At 67.9% G+C, this 20,814-nt stretch overlaps 2 protein-coding genes across 4 annotated transcripts; both read right to left on the reverse strand.

The window, feature by feature from the left end:
* Positions 1-1,582: 1,582 nt before the first annotated feature.
* On the reverse strand, positions 1,583-4,846 carry TMEM121 (transmembrane protein 121). Of its 3 annotated transcripts, none has more exons than XM_054715412.1 (2): positions 4,790-4,846; positions 1,583-3,047 (listed from the first exon to the last, which is right to left on the reverse strand). In XM_054715412.1, the coding sequence occupies exon 2, from the start codon at positions 2,902-2,904 to the stop codon at positions 1,942-1,944; it is 963 nt and encodes a 320-aa protein (XP_054571387.1). In that variant the 5' UTR covers positions 2,905-3,047; positions 4,790-4,846; the 3' UTR covers positions 1,583-1,941. The 3 variants fall into 3 exon arrangements, with proteins under 3 accessions (XP_054571387.1, XP_054571388.1, XP_054571389.1); XM_054715413.1 differs by lacking the exon at positions 4,790-4,846 and adding an exon at positions 4,538-4,592; XM_054715414.1 differs by lacking the exon at positions 4,790-4,846 and adding an exon at positions 3,760-3,823.
* Positions 4,847-12,364: 7,518 nt separating this feature from the next.
* TEDC1 (tubulin epsilon and delta complex 1) lies at positions 12,365-18,473 on the reverse strand. The gene is made up of 8 exons (XM_054715416.1): positions 18,286-18,473; positions 18,130-18,208; positions 17,515-17,721; positions 17,135-17,310; positions 16,132-16,230; positions 15,752-15,838; positions 15,042-15,215; positions 12,365-13,709 (listed from the first exon to the last, which is right to left on the reverse strand). Exons 1-8 carry the CDS (start codon positions 18,424-18,426, stop codon positions 13,386-13,388), a joined length of 1,287 nt encoding a protein of 428 aa, XP_054571391.1. The 5' UTR covers positions 18,427-18,473; the 3' UTR covers positions 12,365-13,385.
* Positions 18,474-20,814: the final 2,341 nt, after the last annotated feature.

The following is a 20,814-nucleotide window of genomic DNA, read 5'->3' on the forward strand; positions in this document are numbered from 1 at the left end:
GCTCCAAGGGAGACCCCGCACCAGGCGGGACCCCGAAAGAGGCAGCGGGAGGTCAGGCTCCGAGCCTGGGGTCCCGGGCCGCTCTCTGTCCCTGTGGGGCTCCCCAGGGCAGGCCAGACGGGGACAGGACAGGCCGGCTCCGCCTCACGGGGCGGAAGGGGCTGGCTTGGCCGGACACGCAGAACCACAGGAGCCGGCCCTGCAGGCCCCACGCCTGGTCCTCCCAGGCCTCACACTCCTAAGACCACACCACACACTGCCCCTCGCGCTCTCCGGCCCTGCCGTCTCCCCAAGCGGCTCCCACTGACCCCACGGCCCCTCCCCGGCGCCCTGCACTCCCCAGTCCCCCTGCCGCGTGGCTGACTCCCAGGCTGGGGCACCCGCCTGCTCCCCACTTGGGCGCCCGCAGCCCACGCTGCTGCCGGGAGGGGTCGAAGGAAGGGCCAGGCCCAGGACGGGGTAGCCATGGCCTGGCCCCTGCACCAGAGGGCCGTGACCCCAGAGGCCGCTGGCTGCGGAGTAGGGGGTCCCCACGCCCGGCCGCGTGGCTCGGCGGTGGAGCAGCAACCTATGACCCAGGAGGTCACGGTTCGCGTCCCCCTCGGGACACATGCCCGGGCTGCAGGCTCCACCCCGGGCTGCAGGCGGCCGGTCGATGATTTTCTCTCTCCCCCTCTCCCTTCCTCTCTGAAATCAATAAAAACATAAAAATAAAAAAAGAGCAGGCGGCTCCCAGAGGTCAGACCCCGCTGGCAGTGAGTGTGGGGGTGCAGGGGGTGCAGGGGGTGCAGGGGGTGCAGGGGTGACGTTGCCACCTGCCCATGGGGGCCCTGTGACCTTCGGCCACACCCTGAACCGCTGCTGGAGGAAAGGCTCCAGGGGACCCCTCCGTGCCCCAGCTCCAGCCCTCTGAGTGGTTGGCACAGACCCTCAGGGGTCAGGGGTCAGGGGTCAGGGGTCAGGGGCCTGGGCCATGCCATGGGGAAGTGCCCCGCTCCGCCATGCTCCGCGCCACCTGAGATGCGTCACCCCTCCCAGGCACCATGCAGGCACCCAGCCAGGCGACAGCCCCCCAGAGGCTATCGGGCCCCCCTGGGTCTGACCGGCCTCCAGGTCACACCACAGCGCAGGGGCCCTGGCGGAGGCCAGGTGAGATCTCAAGTGGGCATCAGTGCCCTGTCCTCCCTGTCCCTCCGGGGTGCCTGGGCCCGGGCCGCTGTGGGCGCCAGGGCGTCTGCACCAGGGCCAGGCTCCGTGCTCCTGGCCTAAGGCTGCAGGGCCCAGTCTGGGGGCCCTCGGGCACCGCAGATGAAACGGGCTTGGAGACACTTCTGGGCCTGAGAGGCGGGGCAGGGACAAGGGCCCCGCATCCTGGGGGTGGGTCTGGGTCAGCCTTAGGGTGCCCCTGGGGATGGGGACAGTTGAGATTGGAGGGCTCTCTGGGATGGCGGCAATGGCCCCCCACCCCCGAGGAGCCTCCCCCCAGCCCCCCAGCATCACTCTCTCACACACACCCCCTCCCCCTCCCCAGGACGCAAACAGGCGGCACGTGAGACTTTGGGTACAAAACTGTAAACATGAGTCTTTAAAATGACAGAGGCCTCTTGGCCCCCAACTCTGAGCCAGAGGCCCCCAGGAGGGACCCCAGGGACCAGACCTCCCTCCCCTCTGTCTTCCCTCCCCTCCCAGGCCCGGCGGCAGGCAGGAGAGGGCCTTCCCCTCCGCACACCCGCTGCTCTGGGGCTGAGGTCCGGGGTCCGAGGGGTCCCTGAGATGAAAGAGCAGCTGCAGGCCAGGCACTCCCAGCACCCGGCCCCGTGGGGAGCCCGCCCCACCCCTTCCATGCAAACCGCACACCCCACCAGCCAATGTCTCCGCGCCACCCCCCCCCCCCCCGCGCGGGTGTCTGGGGGGGGGGGGGGGGCGGGCGGGCAGGCCCTGTCACGTGTCCAGAGCGTCGCGCGGGGGCGAGGGCGCGCGGGGGCGGCCCGGCGGGCCGTGCAGCGGCGGGGGGGGCGGCCCCGAGTTGCGCCGCTGCGAGGGCGGCGGCGGCTGCAGCTCCAGGGCGAGCGCGGGCGGCGGGAAGTCGCGCACCTGGCGGCGGTACTCGAGGAAGGTGCAGGCCTTGGTGGCGAGCGCCACCACGTTCTTGCCGACGAAGATGGCCGAGACGCGGCTGTCCCGGGAGAGCGCCAGGCTGGCGGCGCGCGCCAGCACGGCCACCACGTTGACGGTGGCGAGGCTGAGCACGGGGTAGAGCATCATCTTCTGCGGCGCGATGTGCTCGCCCTGCATGCTGACCTCGCTGAGCGCCACGCACGGCAGCACGAGCAGCAGCATGTAGCAGTAGAAGAAGGTGAGGCCCTCGGCCCACAGCGGCAGCCCGGTGCGCGGCGGCTCCCACAGGCCGGCCTGCATGTCCAGCAGGTCCAGCAGGTCCAGCGCCACCCAGAAGAGGCGGCCGCGCAGGTCCTCGCGCTTGCGGAAGGTGCGCACGTACTCCATGCGGTCGAGCGCCACGAGCAGCAGGAAGAGGCCGGGCACGCACACGGACAGCAGCAGCGTCAGCGCCTTGCGCGCCACCGGGTCCCCCGCGCCGCGCCGCGCCGCCTTGTAGTTCTGGAAGATGAAGTAGAGCTTGATCTCCAGCACGAAGATGTAGAGGAACCAGAGGATCATGGCGTAGCCGCGCTTGGCCGTGCGCACCTCGGCGCCCACCCACACGGCCACGTAGCGCAGCACCAGCAGGAAGCACACGTCGCCCACCAGCACGATGATGCACACGCCGATCTTGCGCGGGCCCTGGTTCTGCTGCACCAGGTAGGCGTCCATGACCGCCATGCTGCCCACGATCACCAGCGTGGTCAGGCACACGTGCCGCCGGTCCGGGGGCGGCAGCACCATGGTGGGCCGCGGGGACCCGGGCCTGGGGGCGCGCGGCGAGGCCCGGCGGCGGCGGCGGCGGCGCTCAGCCCGCGGGCATGGCGCCGCGGGGCCCGTCCAGCCGCCCCGAGGGCGCCACGGCTCCCGGCCCGCGAGCTCGGAACCTGGGGAGACCAGAGAGGAAAGGTCAGAGCGCGGCGCAGCGGCCTCCCGCCTCCCGCGCCCTCGGTGGCTCGCGCGCGCCCCTGCGCGTCCCGGGCCGGAGGCGGCCGCGGGGCCCCCAGGGGGCGCTGCAGCCCCAGCGGAGACCCGCGCTCTCCTTCCCGCCTCCGCCCGCAGAGAAACGGAACGGAAGTGGCTTCTCCACGCCGCGTGCGCGCGCGTCCCCCGGGCCCCGTGGTTCATCCCGGCTGAGCCCACGCCGCCCTCCCTCCCTCCCTCCGGCTCTGGCGGCCTAGGCCCCACGCCTGAGGCCGTTCCCGCGGGGACCCGGGCGCCCTCTCTGCCCGCGCCGGGCGGGCCTGCGCCCTTGGGGAGTGGGGAGGCGGGGAGGCCCAGGCCCCATCCTGAGAGCCGGGTTTCTGATCCAGGACAGAGGCGTCCAAGTACGGAGGGTTCCATCCCACAAGCCTCCCTGCCCGGCCGACTGGTCTCCCGGGCCCACCCTCCACGGCATGGGGACCGTTCTCTCCGCTGCTCCCACCGCGGCTCGCGCAGCCGGGGAGGCTGGCGCCCTGGCCGCGTCTGTCTCCTGCCCTGGCACCTGCCCTGCCCCCGGCCAGCACCCCCGCGGCCTGCGCACTGTGGAGCGGCCCCCTGCGCTCCCGCCCCTGCACCTTCACGCGAGACTCCGGCAGCCCCCCAGGCTGTGCCAACCTGGACCCGGTTGGGGTCCGCAGCCCGGGGCCTCCCACGCCCCGGGCACCAGTTGCTGTGGCTGCGCCGGTCAGAGTCCCACCCGGGCTGAGGGTCGCACCCCTGGGCCGGCTCAGTCCCGGGGGGCCCGGAGGCCCGCACGCCCTCACCCACCCGGCGTCACTCACTTCCCGCCAGGCCCCTCCCCCCTCCGCTCCACGGCCCGGCCCAGGGCGCTGTTTGCTGTCGTGTCTGGACCTGAAACGGAACGCCACCCTGTCCTGCCGGGAGCAAGTGCAGGGCCTGCTGCGATGACCACGCGGCCCTCACTGATGGGGGGCCGCCCCCCGGACCCCACCACTCAGCTCACCCCTGCAGTAGAGGGTGCCGCTGCCTCCCCGGTGCCATGCGCCCCCGCTCCCCACCCAGACACACCCCCTCCGCTCACCCCACTGGGCGGACGAGCTCGGCCAGGGAGCCCCCACAGGCACCCGGACCTCCTCTGGCTGCGGCGGCGGCCCGGGCATTTCCTCCCGCAGCTCCGCGGGGCCAACGAGCCAGAGCGGCACCCCCCCCCCCCCCGCTCCCGCACGGCTGACCCCGGCCCCGCATCCACTCCCCCGCGGTCACTCCAAACCCGAGCGGGACCCCATCCCCAGGCGAGCGCACGGAGCCGCCCGGTCCCTGCGCGCACAGCCCAGAAGGGCCTGCACCCCCTCGGCAGCTGGCCCGGCCCTCCCGCCCTCCCGCCCCGGCCGCCGGGCCGCCGGGTCCCACACGCCCTCCGCCCCGAACTCACAGGCGGCCTCGGCCCCGCGCTCTGCTCCCCAGAACCAGCCTCTGTGCCCACGACGGGGGAGGAGGGGGCACCAGGGCTGCCCCCGCGACAGCCCCCACCAGGCCGAGGTCCGAGGAGGGCCGGGCGGCTCCCGCAGGCTGCGCCTCGCTGCTGCGCCCAGGCCTCCCGCCCGCGCCGCCCCTGCAGCCGGCAGCGCGCGCCCGGCCCCCGCCCCGCTCCACGGACGCAGCCGCCCGCCGGCCCCGCACCTACCCGCCCCCGGCCAGATGCTGCGCCCTGCGGGCCCCGAGCCCCCGCCTGGCCCAGGCCGCCTCCTCCGCGGTCCGCTCCGCGGCGGCCCCCGACCCCGCCCGAGGCCCCGCCCCGCGCCCCACGAGCCCGGCCGCCCGCGGGGATGGGGTCCGGCGCCGTTGCCACGGCGACAGCACTGCGCGGCGGCGGCGCGGGCGGCACCGGGGAGCCGGACACCCCCAGGTCCTCCCACCCTCCTCACCCGCAGCCGAGAGACGGCCGGCGGGGGCGCCCTGAAATCCCGCAGCAGCCCCAGCCCAGACCGCCCGCGGTGACCCCCCCTCGCCCGCCCGCGTCAGCAGGCCTGTGGGACCCCGTCCGTGGGGGCCGGGCTGACCGCTGAGCAGGGGGCCCGCGGGGGCTCGGTGACCCATCCCATTGGGTTGTGCATTGAGGTCCGCGGTCCGTCCGGTCGGAGTGACACCTGCTGTGCGCTGCCAGGAAGGGCTCTGTCGTGGGGACATCGTGGCCCGGACAGACGTGCCCACGCCCTGCCCCCCACCTGTGCGCGGGCCTCTGTGGAGATACTGTTGACTCGAACAGCGCAGTTCCCCGTAAAGGAAGCATTTTTAAAATCCCTTTTTATTTATTTCAGAGAGGAAGGGAGAGGGAGAGAGAGAGAGACATCCATGATGAGAGAGAATCCCTGACCGGCTGCCTCCTGCCCGCCCCACACTGGGATCCAGCCGCAACCCCGGCCTGGGCCCTGACCACGCATGGAACCCTGACCTCCTGGCTCACAGGTCCGCGCTCCACCGCGGAGCCGCTCCGGCCGGGCGATGCCCGCTGTGCTTCAGTGTGTTCCTGTGTTTCGTTCCTTTCGATGCTGTGACACACGGAAGTTTTCCCCGCCTTTGGGTTGCTCGTGTGCAGCAATGCAGTGGTTTCTGCGTGGGCACCTGTGTCCTGCAGCTCCCTGAGCGCATTTCCTCGTCCTAATACCGAGCTGCGTGGGTCCTCACCGTGTCCTCCAAACACATGGAGGCCCTGTGGTCTGCAAACACATGTTCCATGTCTTCCTGGCGCCTAATCGCCCTGCGGGACCCTCCAGTTCCGGGTCCAACAGGAGTGGAGAGGGAGCCCTGCCTTGTGCTGGTCTCGGGGGGCGGCTCTGAGTGCGGCACCGCCCAGCCTGCAGGGAGCTGTGGAGAGGGGCAGAGACCTCTCAACGGGTGGGGGAGCGCCCCGTCCGGTCCTGGCTGGTGAGGGCCGGCAGTTAACTTTAGCTAAAGTAGCCGGGCCAGTGCGCCCACCCAGGAACCAGGAGGTCAGGGTTCGATTCCCCGTCAGGGGCACGTGCCCAGGTTGCAGGCTCGATCCCCAGTAGGGGGCGTGTAGGAGGCAGCCGATCCATGATTCTCTCTCATCATTGATGTTTCTCTCCCTTCCTCTCTGAAATCAATAGAAACATATTTTTATTTTTTTATATATATATATTTTTTTATAATATACTTTATTGATTTTTTACAGAGAGGAAGGGAGAGGGATAAAGAGCTAGAAACATCGATGAGAGAGAAACATCGACCAGCTGCCTCCTGCACGCCCCCCACTGGGGATGTGCCCTCAACCAAGGTACATGCCCTTGACCGGAATTGAACCTGGGACCTTTCAGTCCGCAGGCCGACGCTCTATCCACTGAGCCAAACCGGTTTCGGCTAGAAACATATTTTTAAAAATGAAGGTGAGCCCTGACCGGTGTGGCTCAGTGGATAGAGCGTCGGCCTGCGGACTGAAAGGTCCCAGGTTCGATTTCGGCCAAGGGCATGTACCTTGGTTGAGGGCACATCCCCAGTGGGGGGTGTGCAGGAGGCGGCTGATCGATGTTTCTTTCTCGTCGATGTTTCTGACTCTCTCTCCCTCTCCCTCTCTGTAAAAAAGCAATAAAATATATTTTAAAAAAATAAAGGTGATTCAACAGAGAAACAGCAGTATTTTCACCAATTAACATCTAAATGCAAAAAAAAAAAAAATAATAAATCTCCAACCTAAGGATTAACTGCGCCACTGGAGCATCATGGGAAATGTCTCTGTGCGAGGACGGCAGACCAGTCACAGAGTGGGAGGCGGCGTGTGCAGATCACACGCTGGACCAAAGACGCACGGAATACATTTAAAACTCTGGGAACGGACACTTCCCCGAAAGAGGATGGCAGGTCAGCGTGAGGAGATGGTCGACTTAGGGAAATGCAGCTCACTGATGCCACACCTCCACACACCCCTTACAACGCTGAGTCCGTGGCTGTCGGAGGTTCTGGGTACACGGGGTCCAGAGTGAGTGGTAGGTTTAAGCCCAAACGCGAGAGCGACTCCGCTACGTCCAAACCCATAGACGTGTCCGTCGGAAGACGAATGCAGCCTATTTCCACAAGACATTTAACACAAGGACACAGACTAATGTTTCTCCCCACCCCCCCCACCTTCCACCCTGACCTTCCACCCTCTCCAAAAAATCAAAGGGGAAATATCCCTGGGTGAAGATTAACAACAACAACAACAAAAAGGAAGAGCCCTAACTGGCGTGGCTCAGTGGACAGAGCGTCCGCCTGCGGCTGAAGGGTCCTGGGTTCGATTCCGGTCAAGGGCATGTACCTCCGTTGCAGGCTCCTCCCCGGCCCGGGCCCTGGTCAGGGCTCCTGCAGGAGGCAGCCCATCGATGTGTTTCTCTCACGTCCCTGTTTCTCTCTGTCTTCCCCTCTCTCTCCCACTCTCCCTAAAATTCAATGGAAAAACAGCCTCGGGTGAGGATTAACAACAACAAACAAAAAATAAATAAATAAATAAAGGTGATTAAATATTTTTTTAAAATCCTTGGGTGAGGATTAACCAAAACAAACACACAAACAAACAAACAAATAAATAAATAAATAAATGGAAGAGTCCCAACTGGCGTGGCTCAGTGGTTGAGCGTCCGCCTGTGGACTGAAGGGTCCTGGGTTCGATTCCGGTCAAGGGCACATGCCCGGGTTCCTGGCTCCATCCCCAGTGGGGGGCGTGCAGGAGGCAGCCGATCCATGATTCTCTCTCATCATGGATGTTTCTATCTCCCTTTCCCTTCCTCTGTGAAATCAATAAAAATGTTTAATTTAAAAAAAAAAGAAAAGAAAAGACTGCGGAACCTTCCAGAAGGAAGGGGACCAGGGGGAGGGGCACCAAGTGAGCACACGGCCGGGCTGGGCCGGGGAGCCCTGACCGTCCCCAGGGCGTGGGGCTGGGGCCTGTGGTCAGAGGGGCCACGGTGGTCATTGGCCGGCTCAGGCGGCCGAGCTGAGGTCACAGGAGAAACCCGTGACTTGGGGGCCCTCGGGGTGAGGGTGCCGCGGCCTGCCTGCAGCTTCTTCTCGGAGGGCGAGGGTCCGTGCAGATCCGCAGGAGCAGACGCCTGCTGCGTGTGTATCACACGGGTGAACATGTCACATACGTGTCACGAGTGGTGGGGAGGGGATGAAACGTGAATGTCCCCCGAGGACGCTGGACGCTGTGGGAACTTGTGCAACTTTATTTGCAATTATAATTATTTTTATTAATTTCTTTGCTAATCCTCACCCGAGATTTTTTCCATTGATTTTTTTTTTAAGAAAGAGCAGAGCCCTGGCTGGTTTGGCTCAGGGGATAGAACGTGGGACTGAAGGGTGTTGTGGGCTCGATCCCCAGTGAGGGGCGTGCAGGAGGCAGCCGACCCATGATTCTCTCTCATCGTTGATGTTTCTATCTCTCTCTCCCTCTCCCTTCCTCTCTGAATCAATAAAAATATAAATAAAAAAAAAGAGAGTGGAAGGGCGGGAGAGAGATACACACACCCTCCCACACACACCCTGACCGGGGCCAGGCATCACACCCCAACCCAGGTGTATGCCCTTCAGTGCTCGGGCCAGGGCTGCAGCTATTTTTGAAAGAACATTTTTAACCCATAAATACAATTCTTCACATTGAGATTAAAGGGAAAGCACGAATAGATGCGGAAGAGGCACTAAGGGAATCCAGTGGCTGCTCACGACGTATTACAAAAGGGCCCTCGGAGGAGGGGCAGTGTCTCGGTCGGGGGAAGAGGAGGTGGGCAGGTGCCCGCGGCCACGACAGGTCACCCGAGTGTGAGTGACAGGCCACCCAGGAAGGGCGGGTGTGCGTAGGCGGTGCTGGGACCCGGCTCCTTGTCCCGAGAAACACGACCCCCCGGAACCCCAGCTGCAGGGGAGCCCCCAGCGGACGGAGACCAGAGGGCAGAGGGAAGGCAGGAGCCTGTGACCGGGACAGGAGGGTGTCCTTAAGAAAACGGTACCCGCCTGGCCGGGTTGCCCGGTGGTTAGAGCATCGGCCCGTGAACCGAAGGGTCTTGGGTTCGATTCCCCTTCAAGGGCACGCAGGGCTGCAGGTCTGTCCTCCAGTCCTGGCGGGGGCGTGTGCAGGAGGCAACCCTCTCTCTCCTCCCCTCCCTCCCTTCTTCTCTCTAAAATCAATGGGGAAATATCCTCAGCTGAGGATTAACAAATCAAAAAAAAGAAGAAAAAGTTAATTGTGAAAAACGATGCAAAATAGCAGTGAGCTCGATTAAAACAAACCTCAATTTCTGTTCACCAGGGAAACCACAAGCACATTTTTAACCAGAGGACAGAGCGGGGGCTTTCGTAACGTGCAAACCGACGAGAGATTCGTATCTTGGCTTCTCCGCGTCCTGCAGAGCCACGTGAAGAGACCGCAGGCCGGGCTCGTGGGCACAGGATGTGGGGGGGCAGTTTGCAGAGAGGAAGCCCACAGAGCGAGGCGAGCTCCGGTGTGGGGACCGGAGACCCCCCGTAAACCGGGACGGCTCGGCACCACTCACCTGTGACAGGTGGGGAACACGGAGGGAGGGGTGCGGCCCAGACGCGGGGGCCGGCAGGTGCCCTCGGTCTGCTCCTGCGTGGACACCCCGCGCCCCGCACCCATGGGGCCTCGAGGGAGGAGCCGGCGGGGCAGGGACCGGCCGTGCACACAGCTTCATCGCGACCCTCAGGGGGAGGAAACAGAGAGGGAGACACCAACACCTCAGCAGTTAGGGCCCCCGTTCCCAAAGTGTGTGCCAAGGCACCCCAGGGTGCCACAGGGCCTGCTCAGGCACTTCGAGGCGTTTTGGATTTTCGAGGGAAACACCCCAGTACTGGCCGTGCTAGGTGCCTCCGAGTGATTGGACCGAGTGCCGAGGCTCGATCCCGGGTCGCCCTGCCACGCTGTTGCAGCAGCCGCGGTGGCCCAGACGGGCGAGGCTGGGTGGCCGGGCGGCAGCGTCCAGGCCGGCGCTCTGCTCGTCAGGAAGGGCGGCGTCGGGGGTTAGGGTTTTGCTGTTTTTCCCCAGTATGCGGCTGTTGTGGCTTTGTTTTTGGCTTTCTCTCTGAACTGCTACCAGGTCGTTAGGACCTAACACTCAGCTGTCTGGCTCTGTCAACAGCTGTTAGGTGTCCCCTTGGCCGAGGGCACTGGGGACATTGCCGAGCGGCCACGAGGCCGTGGAAGAGTGTGGGAGCCGCTGAGGTGGACAGTGCCAGCCCGAGACCTCAGACCACCGCCTGGCCCCGCCCCGCCCCGCCCCCCCACATACACACACACACCAGCATCTCTGGGCACCACCGTGGTCCCCATCGCATGCACACCCGGCTCTTGATCCAGGCATCTGTCCCCAAACGGGAAAGGGGAACCCGTGCACCCCACGGAGCGGCACCCCTCACAGCAGCGGAGACGCGGGCACGCCCCGTGGGCACGAGCCAGGGGCGAAGCGAACTGGCCCATCCACACGATGAATGTCCTCGGCCTTGTCAGTTCTTGCTAATCCTCATCCAAGGGTACTTTCCCGTGGATTTTGAGAGAGAGGGAGAGACAGAGAGAGAGAAACATCGACTGGCTGCCTCCAGGGGCGGGATGGAGACTACAACTGGGGCACGTGCCCTTGACTGGAATCGAACCTGCGCCCCTTCCGTCGGCAGGCCGGTGCTCTATCCACTGAGCCAAGCCGGCGAGGGCATTGCTCAGCCTGTAAAGGGGCAGCGAGGCCCGGCAGGCGTGGCTCAGTGGTGGTGCGTTGACCTATGAACCAGGAGGTCAGAGTTCGATTCCCGGTCAGGGCACTTGCCCGGGTAGCAGGCTCCATCACCAGCAAGAGGCGTGCAGGGGGCAGCCGATCCATGATTCTCCCTCCGAGATCAATAAAAATAAAAAATGTTTAAAAAGGGACAGACGTGTCATGCGGGTGGAATAAGCCAGACACAGGACGGGCACTGGCCAGCCCGCACAGGGCCCTGGAGGAGCCACGCCGTGGACAGACGGTAGGTGGTGGGGCCGAGCTGGGGGAGGGGGAGTAACGGGCAGAGGCTCAGTCTGGGGAGAAGGGAAAGCTCTGGATGTTGGGGTTCACTCCATCAGGGGCCCGGGCTCCGCACAAGCCCAGTGCGCCCACCCCTCGGTTCCGGCGCCATCAGGGCACCGTCCCTGACCCTGGTTGCCCCTGGTTACGGGAGGTAAACATTTTGACTCCGTTATCTCACTTCCTGTTTCTTCTCCAAGGTGCCCGCGCCGGGATTGTGCTCATTTTGTGTTTTGTTTGCTTGTTTTTCGCGGTGATTCAATTCCACATCCTCCCCACCAATTCCGTCAGCTACAGACGCCACGAACAAGCCCTCCGCTCCGGCGGGTCTGCGCTCTGTGGCCTTTGAAAAGCAGAGCCTCCTGGTGAGGGTCCCATTTCTCTGGCCTCAGGAAGCCACTCCTCACAGACTAGGCCTCTTCCTGCGGGTCCCAGGTGCAGCCCTCACATTCCCAGCAGACCAGTCCCCACCCGTGCTGGCCTCGGCTGGCTGGTGGGGCAGGGTGCGGGCCCTGGGGGAGGGGGTACAGCTGTCAGCTCTGGGGCGGTGGGCAGGGTGTCAGCTCTGGGGCGGTGGGCAGGGTGCAGGCCCTGGCGTCAGGCCTGTGAACTGTCAGGTCACAGCAGGGGGCGGAGGTTGCCGGGAGCAATGCGGTCACGTGAGCCCTTAGACGTGGGGGAGGCGGGAGTCAGAAACGGCAGCCTGTCCCCACACAGAAACGACCCTGCCACCTCCCACCGGGTGTCAGCGTGGGGAGACCTCAGAGCCGCAGGGCCCTGGGCTCCGGTCACTGAGCCCTCGGAGGAGCCGGTGCTGTGGGGACCGCGTCCCGGGGCCAGGTCTCTCGCGGGCCTCGCGACCGGTCAGCCACGAAAGCCACAGGACACAGGTGCGCTGACGGAGTGTATTAACCACAGACACAGGTGCGCTGACCGAGTGTATTAACCAGGTCGGCTGAGAGGTGAGGCCCGTCACAGTGACTTGGGTTTGGGTCCCTAGAAGCCAAGGTCGCGTGGGCCAGGCCGTCCTGGCCGATGGCCGAACCCACAAGGCAGGGTCTCCAGGTGAGAAGGGTCCTGCCCTGGGGTCAGGATGGCTCAGGGCACAGTGACCTCACACCGTCGGGTGCGGGCGGAGGGTCAGGGCGGTGTGCCAGGGCCACGGCTGAGCCAGCAGGGATGCCGAGACCTGAGAGGGGCTGGGGGGGGGGGGGGTGCTGAGGGATCAGAGGGAGGGATCCAGGCCAGGAGGGTGGGCACAGGCCCAGGCGCTCCCTGGGGTCCAGCCCCCAAAGGACAAGACCAGGGGGGGGGGCTCCTGAAAGGCCCTGCTGGCCACCCCTGGTCCGGGCAGCATCACCCCCACCCCACCCCCACTCCCCACCCCCAGCAGGCAGGAGAAGCTGATGAGAGACTGGCCGGGGGGGGGGGGGGCGCCCAGAGACCCAGGGGCTAGGAGTGGCCTTGGCCCTGAGCTGGCCAGTGGCTGCAGCAGGAGGTGGCCCACCCCCGGCCCGGCACCTGCCCAGCAGCAGGTGGGGATTTGGGATTCCTCTGCCGTGGGAAGTGGGGGGCCTGCTGAGGGGACAGGGCCGAGGCGCCTGCGTCTCCTGGGAGGGGGCACGTCCCCTGCACACAGATGGCTCTTTGTCAGGGCCCAGCCCCATCCGCCCAGCAGCCTCGGGCACAAAGCCCCCTCTGTCCAGGGTGGCCTTCCCCTCACCCGGGCCCTGCCCCGCCCCGGCTCCCACGCGCCCCCGCAGACACCAGGCGCAGGCCCGGCCCAGGATGAGGGACAGCGGACAGCCGGGGGGCGCCCAGGGCACTGCCCGCCCCCACGGCCCTGGCACCACCCGGGCCCCAGGCCACACCGGTCGCTCCAACGCCCGGCTCCGCTGGCCCCGCTGCCCAGGGTCCCTCCCACTCCTGTCCCCAGACAGGGACCTGGAGGGGGGCAGAGGGACGGCCGTTAGCTGGGCCCTGCAGGGAGGTCTCCGCACGCACTTCTGAGTCCTCGCTCGACCCACAAAGCCCACGGCCACCGCTCCGGACGTGCCTGACCCGAGGGGGTGCCCATGCCGCTCCCACTACCGGTGGCCGAGGGGCTGAGCTCTGTCTAAGCAGGGACGGGCCAGGGCCCGGAGCCCAGGGTGCTGCTTCTAGGGGACCCTACGGGCACCCCGCGTGGACTCTGCCCGCGAAGGCCAGGCCCAGCCACAGGAGCCCTCAGCGTCTGGGCGGCGGGATCCAGAGGAGGCCGGGCAGGGCTCCCGCCAGCCTGGCCAGCTGCTGCCGGCACTGCGCCTGGAGCCGGTGCAGCGTCGCCTCCAGGCAGGCCTCCCGGCTCCTCAGCGCCCCGATCGCCTCAGCAGCCCGCAGGCCCGGGCCCCCCGGCCCCCCAGCCTCAGTCCTCACCAGCCGGGGGGCTCCGTGGGGCTGGGCCCGGCCCCCGCCTCGCTCCCAGGCCCGCCGCAGGGCCGTCAGCTCCCGGCACACGGCCTCCCGCGCGGCCTGCCGAGCCGCGCTCCACTCCGGCCCCTGGCCTCCGACCTGCAACGGGAGAAGCCGGTGACACGGGAGCCACGAGCAGCCACAGGCCCCGGGACACTGGCTCCAGGGCCCCTCGCGCTCACTGGGCCTGGCACGCCCCCACGGCCTGACCCCACGGCTCCCAGGAAGCAAGGCCAACCCCCCACCGGCTCTGTGTCGCCTCCCAGTCCCGATTCCAGGCGGGGAGCGGGGCATGGGACTGGACCGAGGGGCACGGGACTGAGGGTACAGCCGCCTGAGGCCACCCATGTCCCCAGGGAACCCCCTGACCCCGACCCCCGGGGTTCCCAACAGGCAAGTATCAGGGGCCCTGAGCCGGGACAAGTGCCAGCCTTTCCTTGTACAAAACCCCCTGCAGCCCTGGCCATGTGGCTCCGTGGTTAGAGCGTCGGCCTGCGGACTGAAGGATCACAGTCAAGGGCACGTGCCTGGGTTGCAGGCTCCATCCCCAGTGGGGGGCGTGCAGGAGGCAGCCAATTGGTGATTCTCTCATCACTGATGTTTCTCTCTCTCTCTCTCCCTCTCCCTTGCTCTCTGAAATCAATAAAAATATGTTTAAAAAAAAGACAAAACCCTGCAGCCGTCAGCTGTCACCGCCTTGTGTGTGTGTGTGGGGGGGGGGGGGGGTTTGGGGACCTGAACAGCAGCAAGACGACCAGGCCCGCGAGCCGCGCCCTCCAGGCCCCGCTGAAGGCTTTGTGGGAAGCCACGCCCACAGTCCCCGGCGCTTCAGGTGCCGCCTCGCCCTGCCCAGCAGCAGGTAAACGGGCCCCGGGGGTGGGAGCTGGCAGGACAGAGACTGGGGAGCACCCTCCTTCTCCGCTGGAGTCTGACCCATGAGCACACCAGCCAACTCCGGGGAACCCCACGTGGTCGGTGACCGCGTGCCGGCAGCCCTGCGCCCTCGCCCTGCGCCCTCGCCCTGGCCGCCCTCGCCCTGCGCCCTGCGCCCGCGCCCTGCGCCCTGCGCCCGCGCCCTCGCCCTGCACCCTCGCCCTGCGCCCTCGCCCTGCGCCCTCGCCCTGCGCCCTCGCCCTGACCGCCCTCGCCCGGCCCCCTCGCCCTGCACCCTCGCCCTGCACCCTCGCCCTGCGCCCTCGCCCTGCGCCCTCACCCTGGCCGCCCTCGCCCTGGCCGCCCTCGCCCTGCGCCCTCGCCCTGGCCGCCCTCGCCCTGCGCCCTCGCCCTGCGCCCTCACCCTGGCCTCCCTCGCCCTGCGCCCTCACCCTGCGCCCTCGCCCTGCGCCCTCGTCCTGGCCGCCCTCACCCTGCGCCCTCACCCTGCGCCCTCGCCCTGCACCCTCGCCCTGCGCCCTCGCCCTGCCCCCTCACCCTGGCCGCCCAGGCCGCCCGCCGGGCGCCCACTGCGGCCTGGAGCTCCTCCTGCAGGGCCTGCAGCTCCCACGCCACCGGGTCCCACGCCTCGGTCCTGCGCCCGCGCCCTCCGAGACTGGGCGGAATCGCGGGCTGCGAGGCCTCCGGGGGGCAGGCCCCCAGGACCGTGTCCTGCAGAGGGAGACGCGAGTGAGGGCGGCACCGGCCTTGGCTTCACACGCACAGCCCAGCCCAGCCCAGCCCCCAGCCGGGGGGATGGAACCCAGTGGTCTGCCAAGTGGGCAGGTGGACGTCGGCCTCCCTCAGAGCTGGCAGTGAGGGGACCACGGGGCACGTGGAAGGAGCCCCGGACACAGCACCGCGGGCCTGGCTGGCGTGTGGCCTCCCACTCCCCACGCCCTGGGTGGCTGTGGTTCAGACCAGGGAGGGAGGGAGGGAAGGAGGGAGGGGGGAGGGAGGGGGAGGGAGGGGGGAGGGAGGAGGAGGGAAGGAGGGAGGGACGGAGGGAAGGAGAAAGGGAGGGAAGGAGGGAGGGAAGGAGAAAGGGACGGAGGGAAGGAAGGAGGGAAGGAGGGGAGGAAGGAGGGAAGGAGAAAGGGAGGGAAGAAGACAGGGAGGGAGGGAAGGGGGGAGGGAAGGAGGGAAGGAGGGAGGGAGGGAGGGAGGGAGGGAGGGGGAGGGGGGAGGCGGGGTCGCAGGGTCCTGACCATCCACTGCCAGAAGACCAGCTCCCGCCGCCGCCACTCCAGCGCAGCCTCTAGGCGGGCGTTCTCGCTCTCCAGCCTCCGCAGCAGCTGCAGCGCAAACCAGAGAGGCCGAGTCAGAGCCCCCAGGCGTCCCCCGCACCAGGCCGCGGTGCCACCACCACCAGCTGGGACACGGTGGTCTCCCTCGGCGCCAGCACCTCCTGGCCCCGCCCGTCGGCCACCTGCGCACACACAGCCGGCCGGCCGCAGTCCTGCCCCGCCTGCCCGCCCGCTGGATGGCCAGGGTGGGAGGGGCCAGAGGACCTGCCGTCCTCACACCAGCAGAGGCCGAGCTTGGAGGACCTGAACGGGTCCCTCCCACCGCACCCACCAGCCCCTACCTGCCGGCCGCCCTCCGGGTCCCTGAGCAGCTCCGTCTCGGCAGCAGACAGGTGGCCAAGGCTGCGGTCGCTGTGGCAGCCACGGGTGAACGTGTGGATCTGGAAGAGCAGCAGAGCCAGGCTGAGCGGGCCCTTCAGCGCTGGCAGATGAGGGGACGCAGGGCGCCGAGGGCTGTCCTCAGCCGCGGGGGACGGCACAGGCCCCGAGCCTGCAGAGGGAGGGCCCTGAGCAGCTCCCGCCACAGCCTCCTCATCCCACCCAGCTCCGGGGACAGTGGGGTGCAGAGGGCACCTCTGCTTCCTTCCCCCCTCCGTTCGCCAAGTGCCCGGACCGTGTGGTGAGAACGGCCTGTGGACAGGCTCAGCGGTCCCGTGGGGCCGATGGCGGGACACGGAGAGCCTGCCTGGGCCTGGGGGCAGAGAGGGCTCCGCAGCCAGGCGAGGCCTGAAGGTGGCACGCAGGTTAACAGGTGGCCGTGCCCCGAGCTGCAGGAGTGGCTGGAGCGAGGCCAGGCAAGAGGGAGTGAGGGGTCCCAGACCCCTCAGCCCAGACCCGGCACTGGACCTGCGGGGGGGGCACCTGTGCCCACTGGCTGAGCCCGATGAGCCTTCTAGAACCGACAGGAGCTGCCCACTGCCCAGCCGCCCACACCCAGGATGCAGCGAGAGGAGGAGGTGCCCAGGCCCAGAGCCCGTCCCATTGCTCGGTGACGCCGAACCTGAGGCTTCTGGGGACCTCTGTGGACAGAAAGGCCAAGCCCAATGGCTCCCGGCCCCACTGGCTCCCTGTCCCAGCCATGCCCGGCTCCACCCGCCCTCGGTCACCCTGGAGCACCTGGAGCCCTAGGCTCAGGCTCCCGGGCAGCGGCCAACCAGTGAGCCCCCAGCCAGGCCTGGGAGGTCCTCATGCAGCCAAAGGCCGAGCCCCCCACCCACGCAGCGCCTGGAGGGACAGGCCACGGGCAGGGGGAGGCGCCCACGTGGACAGTCCTCCGGGCCCTACCTTGCCCAGGAGCGCGCACTGCTCCTGCTGACTGGCCATCAGGTTTCGCCACCGAAATCGCAGCTTTCCCATCAGCCACTGCAGGTGGCGCGCGTCCACAGGGCCGTCCGCTTCCACCCGCGGGGCAGGCAGGCCAGGACTGGCCATGGCCCCACACTGGAGAGGGGGCAAAGGTCAGGGCCAGAGGGGAAAGAGAAAGGAGGCCCCGGAGACTGAGAGCCAGCCGTGGGGTCCCCAGGTGCCAGGGTCTGGGGGCACACACCCTGCCCTGGAGGAGCGGGGAGGGGCGGGCCCAGGGGCCAGGACAGGGAGCCAGTGCAGGTGCGGGCCGCACCCCAGGTCTGGGCCACGGGTGCGACGGGCTCACCCTCACCCCACTCTCACCTCAAACACAGGCATCTCGTCGCCCAGCCGCACGCGGGTCTGGGCCAGCAGCCGCTCGAGCAGGGGCTCGCGGGCCAGGAGCCAGGAGAGGGCCAGGAGCAGCTCGCGGCTGCCCTGGGAGCCGTCGTCGGGGAGCCGCGCCAGCCCGAGCCGGGGGTAGCCCTGGGCGAGCAGCGCCGCCTTCACCCAGCGGGCCTGGGCCTCTGCGGGCAGAAGGCCAGCTCCGGGGGCCGCCCACTGCAGGCGACAGCACCCGGCCCCTAAGGGACCCCCCCCTCCACGACTCCCAAAATCAGGCCCTGGAGGGGTGGGGGGCCCTGGAGGGGTGGGGCTTAACCTGGATGAAGTGGGAGGGGCGGGGCTTATGGGTGGGAGGGGCCAAGTCTAGGAGGCGGGACTAAGTGAGACTGATGGGGCGGGGCTTGCGAGGGTGGGCGGGGCCAGAGCCTAAGGGGCGGGAAAGCCCCCGAAAGCGGGTCCTACCTAGACGGGGCTTACACGGGAGGGGCGCGGGCAGATCCTCTGGGGGAGTGTCCTGGGGGCGTGGTTTACCGTAGTGGGCGGGGCCAGTGGTGCCGAGCCCACCGGGCGGGGCTGGGGGCGGGGCTTACCCAGGGCGCGCGGGGCCGGTGCGCCGTCAGCCCGCGGCAGCGAGAGCACGCGGAAGAGCAGCCGCCAGAGTGCGGGCGCCTGCGGGGACGGAGGGAGGCGGTCAGCAGGCCCGCCCGGGGCCCCACCGGGCCCGGCCGCCTGCCCGCGGGCCTCACCGCTTCCGGACGGTCGAACTTGGCGCGGCGGAAGATCTCGGGGCTGGGCCCGGCGGGCAGCGTGCGGCTCAGCGCGGCGATGGCCTCAGGCAGAGCCCCAGCCGCGTCCGCCAGGTCCCCCCGGCGCCGCCGCCGCCCCATGCAGCCGGCACGGGCCTCGAACGACCGCGCTCCGCCGCCGGCGGGGGCCCGCGTCCAATCCCCGCGCCGGTGCCGCCTCTGCCGCTCCCGCGCCCAATCCCCGCGCGGGCCTCGCCACGCCCCCGGCCCCGGCCAATGAGCGGTGCCGCCGGGGGTGAGCGCCGTCCGGCCGGCCCGCTGCGGAGGCCCTTCCGGCCCAGCCTGAGCCAATCGGCGTTCACAGCTCCCGGTCCGCTCGGTGCGGCCCAATAGCGGCCGCACCCGGCTGCGCTGGTCCAGACCCCGCCCCTCGCCCGGCCGCCGCCCGAGGGTCCGTGGCCGCGCTCGGCACCCCGGCCGCCGCGAGGGTCGCGCAAAGGGCAGCACCGACCTCCGCGACGCCCTCTCTGGCCTGACCGCCAGGGGCGCTCGGGCCCCGCAGCGCGCACCGGGACCGGGTTGCGGGGGACCAAGACCGGGCCCTGGGTCCGCCACCCCTCTCCCCCGACAGCCCAGCCCCGCCGCGCTCTCGGGGCCGGGGGGTAAGGGCTCCGCCGGGAGGCCAGAGACCCCCCCAAAACCCACATGTACAGACTTCCCGACCCGGGCCGTTGTGTCCGGCCAGCCCACCCCAGCGCCCCTCTGTCCCTCCCGCCGCCGGAGTCTATGAAGGAGCCTTGGAGAGCGGGCGGGCGGCTCTGCAGGTTTGCCCGCCGGTGCCAGTGCCGGAGCCTGGGAACTGTGCACAGACACGGAAGTCACGGTGGCTTTGTCCGCCGACAGCCCCACACGAAACAGGCCGGGCTGCCGGCTGGGGGGCCACCGGGAGGCAGTGGCGGCGTCTGTGCACGGTCAGCTGTCCAAAACGCGCGTGTGCAGAGGCAGAAAGCGGGTAGCTGAGGCCTGGAGGGCCCGCCCGGGGCTGGGCACGAGGGGACTTTTGTGGGTGATCTGACTGGTCTGGAATGGACGGTGGCTGCGGAAGTCTGTGAATGGTTACAAACCATCGAATGTGTCCAGGTGCCCTTTGTGGCATGTAAATCATCCCTCAAAGCTGTAAAGAAGACAGCGTGGGGAGGAGGGAGAGGGGGGGAGAGAGGAGAAGGAAGTCACTCTTGACCCCAGCCCTCCCCAGCCCCAGCCACACCCACAGAAAGTGCAGACACGCCTGACCTCATCTTCCTCCTCGTCCTCCCCTTTGCTCGCCTGCCTGTCAGGGCACTACCGGCTCTTCACCCCGTGACCCCATAACTGACCCCCTCCTCCCCCCAGCCTGCACCTCAGGTGCCCTGGGACCCCCACGCCCCGCTGCACACCACAGCCCCCTGTACCAGCTCAGGGCGTGCTGCCTGCTCTGGCCCCACCATCCGCCTCCTCCCAGGTCCAGCTTCAGCTCAGGCTGAGACCAGCACAGGCGTCCATCCTGGCCCTGCCTCCTCCTCCACAGCAGCCCAGGCCTGGCCGACCCGCTCTCCCTCAGGCCAGCTCCCTTCACACTCACCCCAAGCTGCCCCCAGAGTGGGGGGATCCCTGCTGCCACCCAGCGCTGCGTGTCCCGTCAGCTCGGGGCACTTCCCTGTGCACCTGCGCCCTCTGTCCCCAGCCCAGCCCTGTCCGCTGAGAACCTAGCCTCAAGCCGCCCCAGCCATCTGCTCGGTGCCAGCTCCCACCTCCTGGAATTCAGGGAATCACTCGCTCTTCCTTCTTTTTTTCCCTGAGGTCCTCACCCAAGAACATTTTTTGTTGTTAACCCTCATCCAAGGATATTTTTTCATTGGTTTTTAGAGAGAGTGGGAGAGAGAGGGAAAGACAGAAACACATCGATTGGTTGCCTCCTGCACACGCCCCGACCAGGGCCCAGGCTGGGGAGGAGCCTGCAACGGAGGTCCGTGCCCTTGACCAGAATCCAACTCCGGACCTTTGGGTCACAGGCCGATGCTCTAACCATTGAGCAACCCGGCTAGAACCCAAGGCTATATTTTTACGGATTTTCAGAGGGACGGGGAGAAAAACATCTATCAGTTGCCTCCCATACGTGCCCCGACAGGATGGAACCCACAACCTAGGCAGATGCCCTGGGTGGGAATCAAACCCGAAACCTCTGGATGTAGGGAACAACGCTCCGTCCAACCGAGCTGCTGGCCAGGGCAAATCTCGTCTGTCTCTGTCTCACCCACACTGCAAGCCGCCCCTCAGCCCCGCCCCACCCCGGCACCCCCAGCCTGCCCGGCCACCACCCTGTCCGGCCAGGCCTGCAGGAGCCCCACCAAGGCCTGGGGCGGTGCAGGGGCCGCTGCCGCTGAGGTCACCCCCCTGGCTCTTTCCTCAGCAGAGACCCGGGAGGGGTGGCGGCTACGGGCCGAAGGGGGAGTGGCGGGGGGTGGGGAGGGACATGGGGAGGGCTCTGGG

The sequence above is a fragment of the Eptesicus fuscus genome, chromosome 5, assembly GCF_027574615.1.
Source record: "Eptesicus fuscus isolate TK198812 chromosome 5, DD_ASM_mEF_20220401, whole genome shotgun sequence".
Classification (NCBI taxonomy): domain Eukaryota; kingdom Metazoa; phylum Chordata; class Mammalia; order Chiroptera; family Vespertilionidae; genus Eptesicus; species Eptesicus fuscus.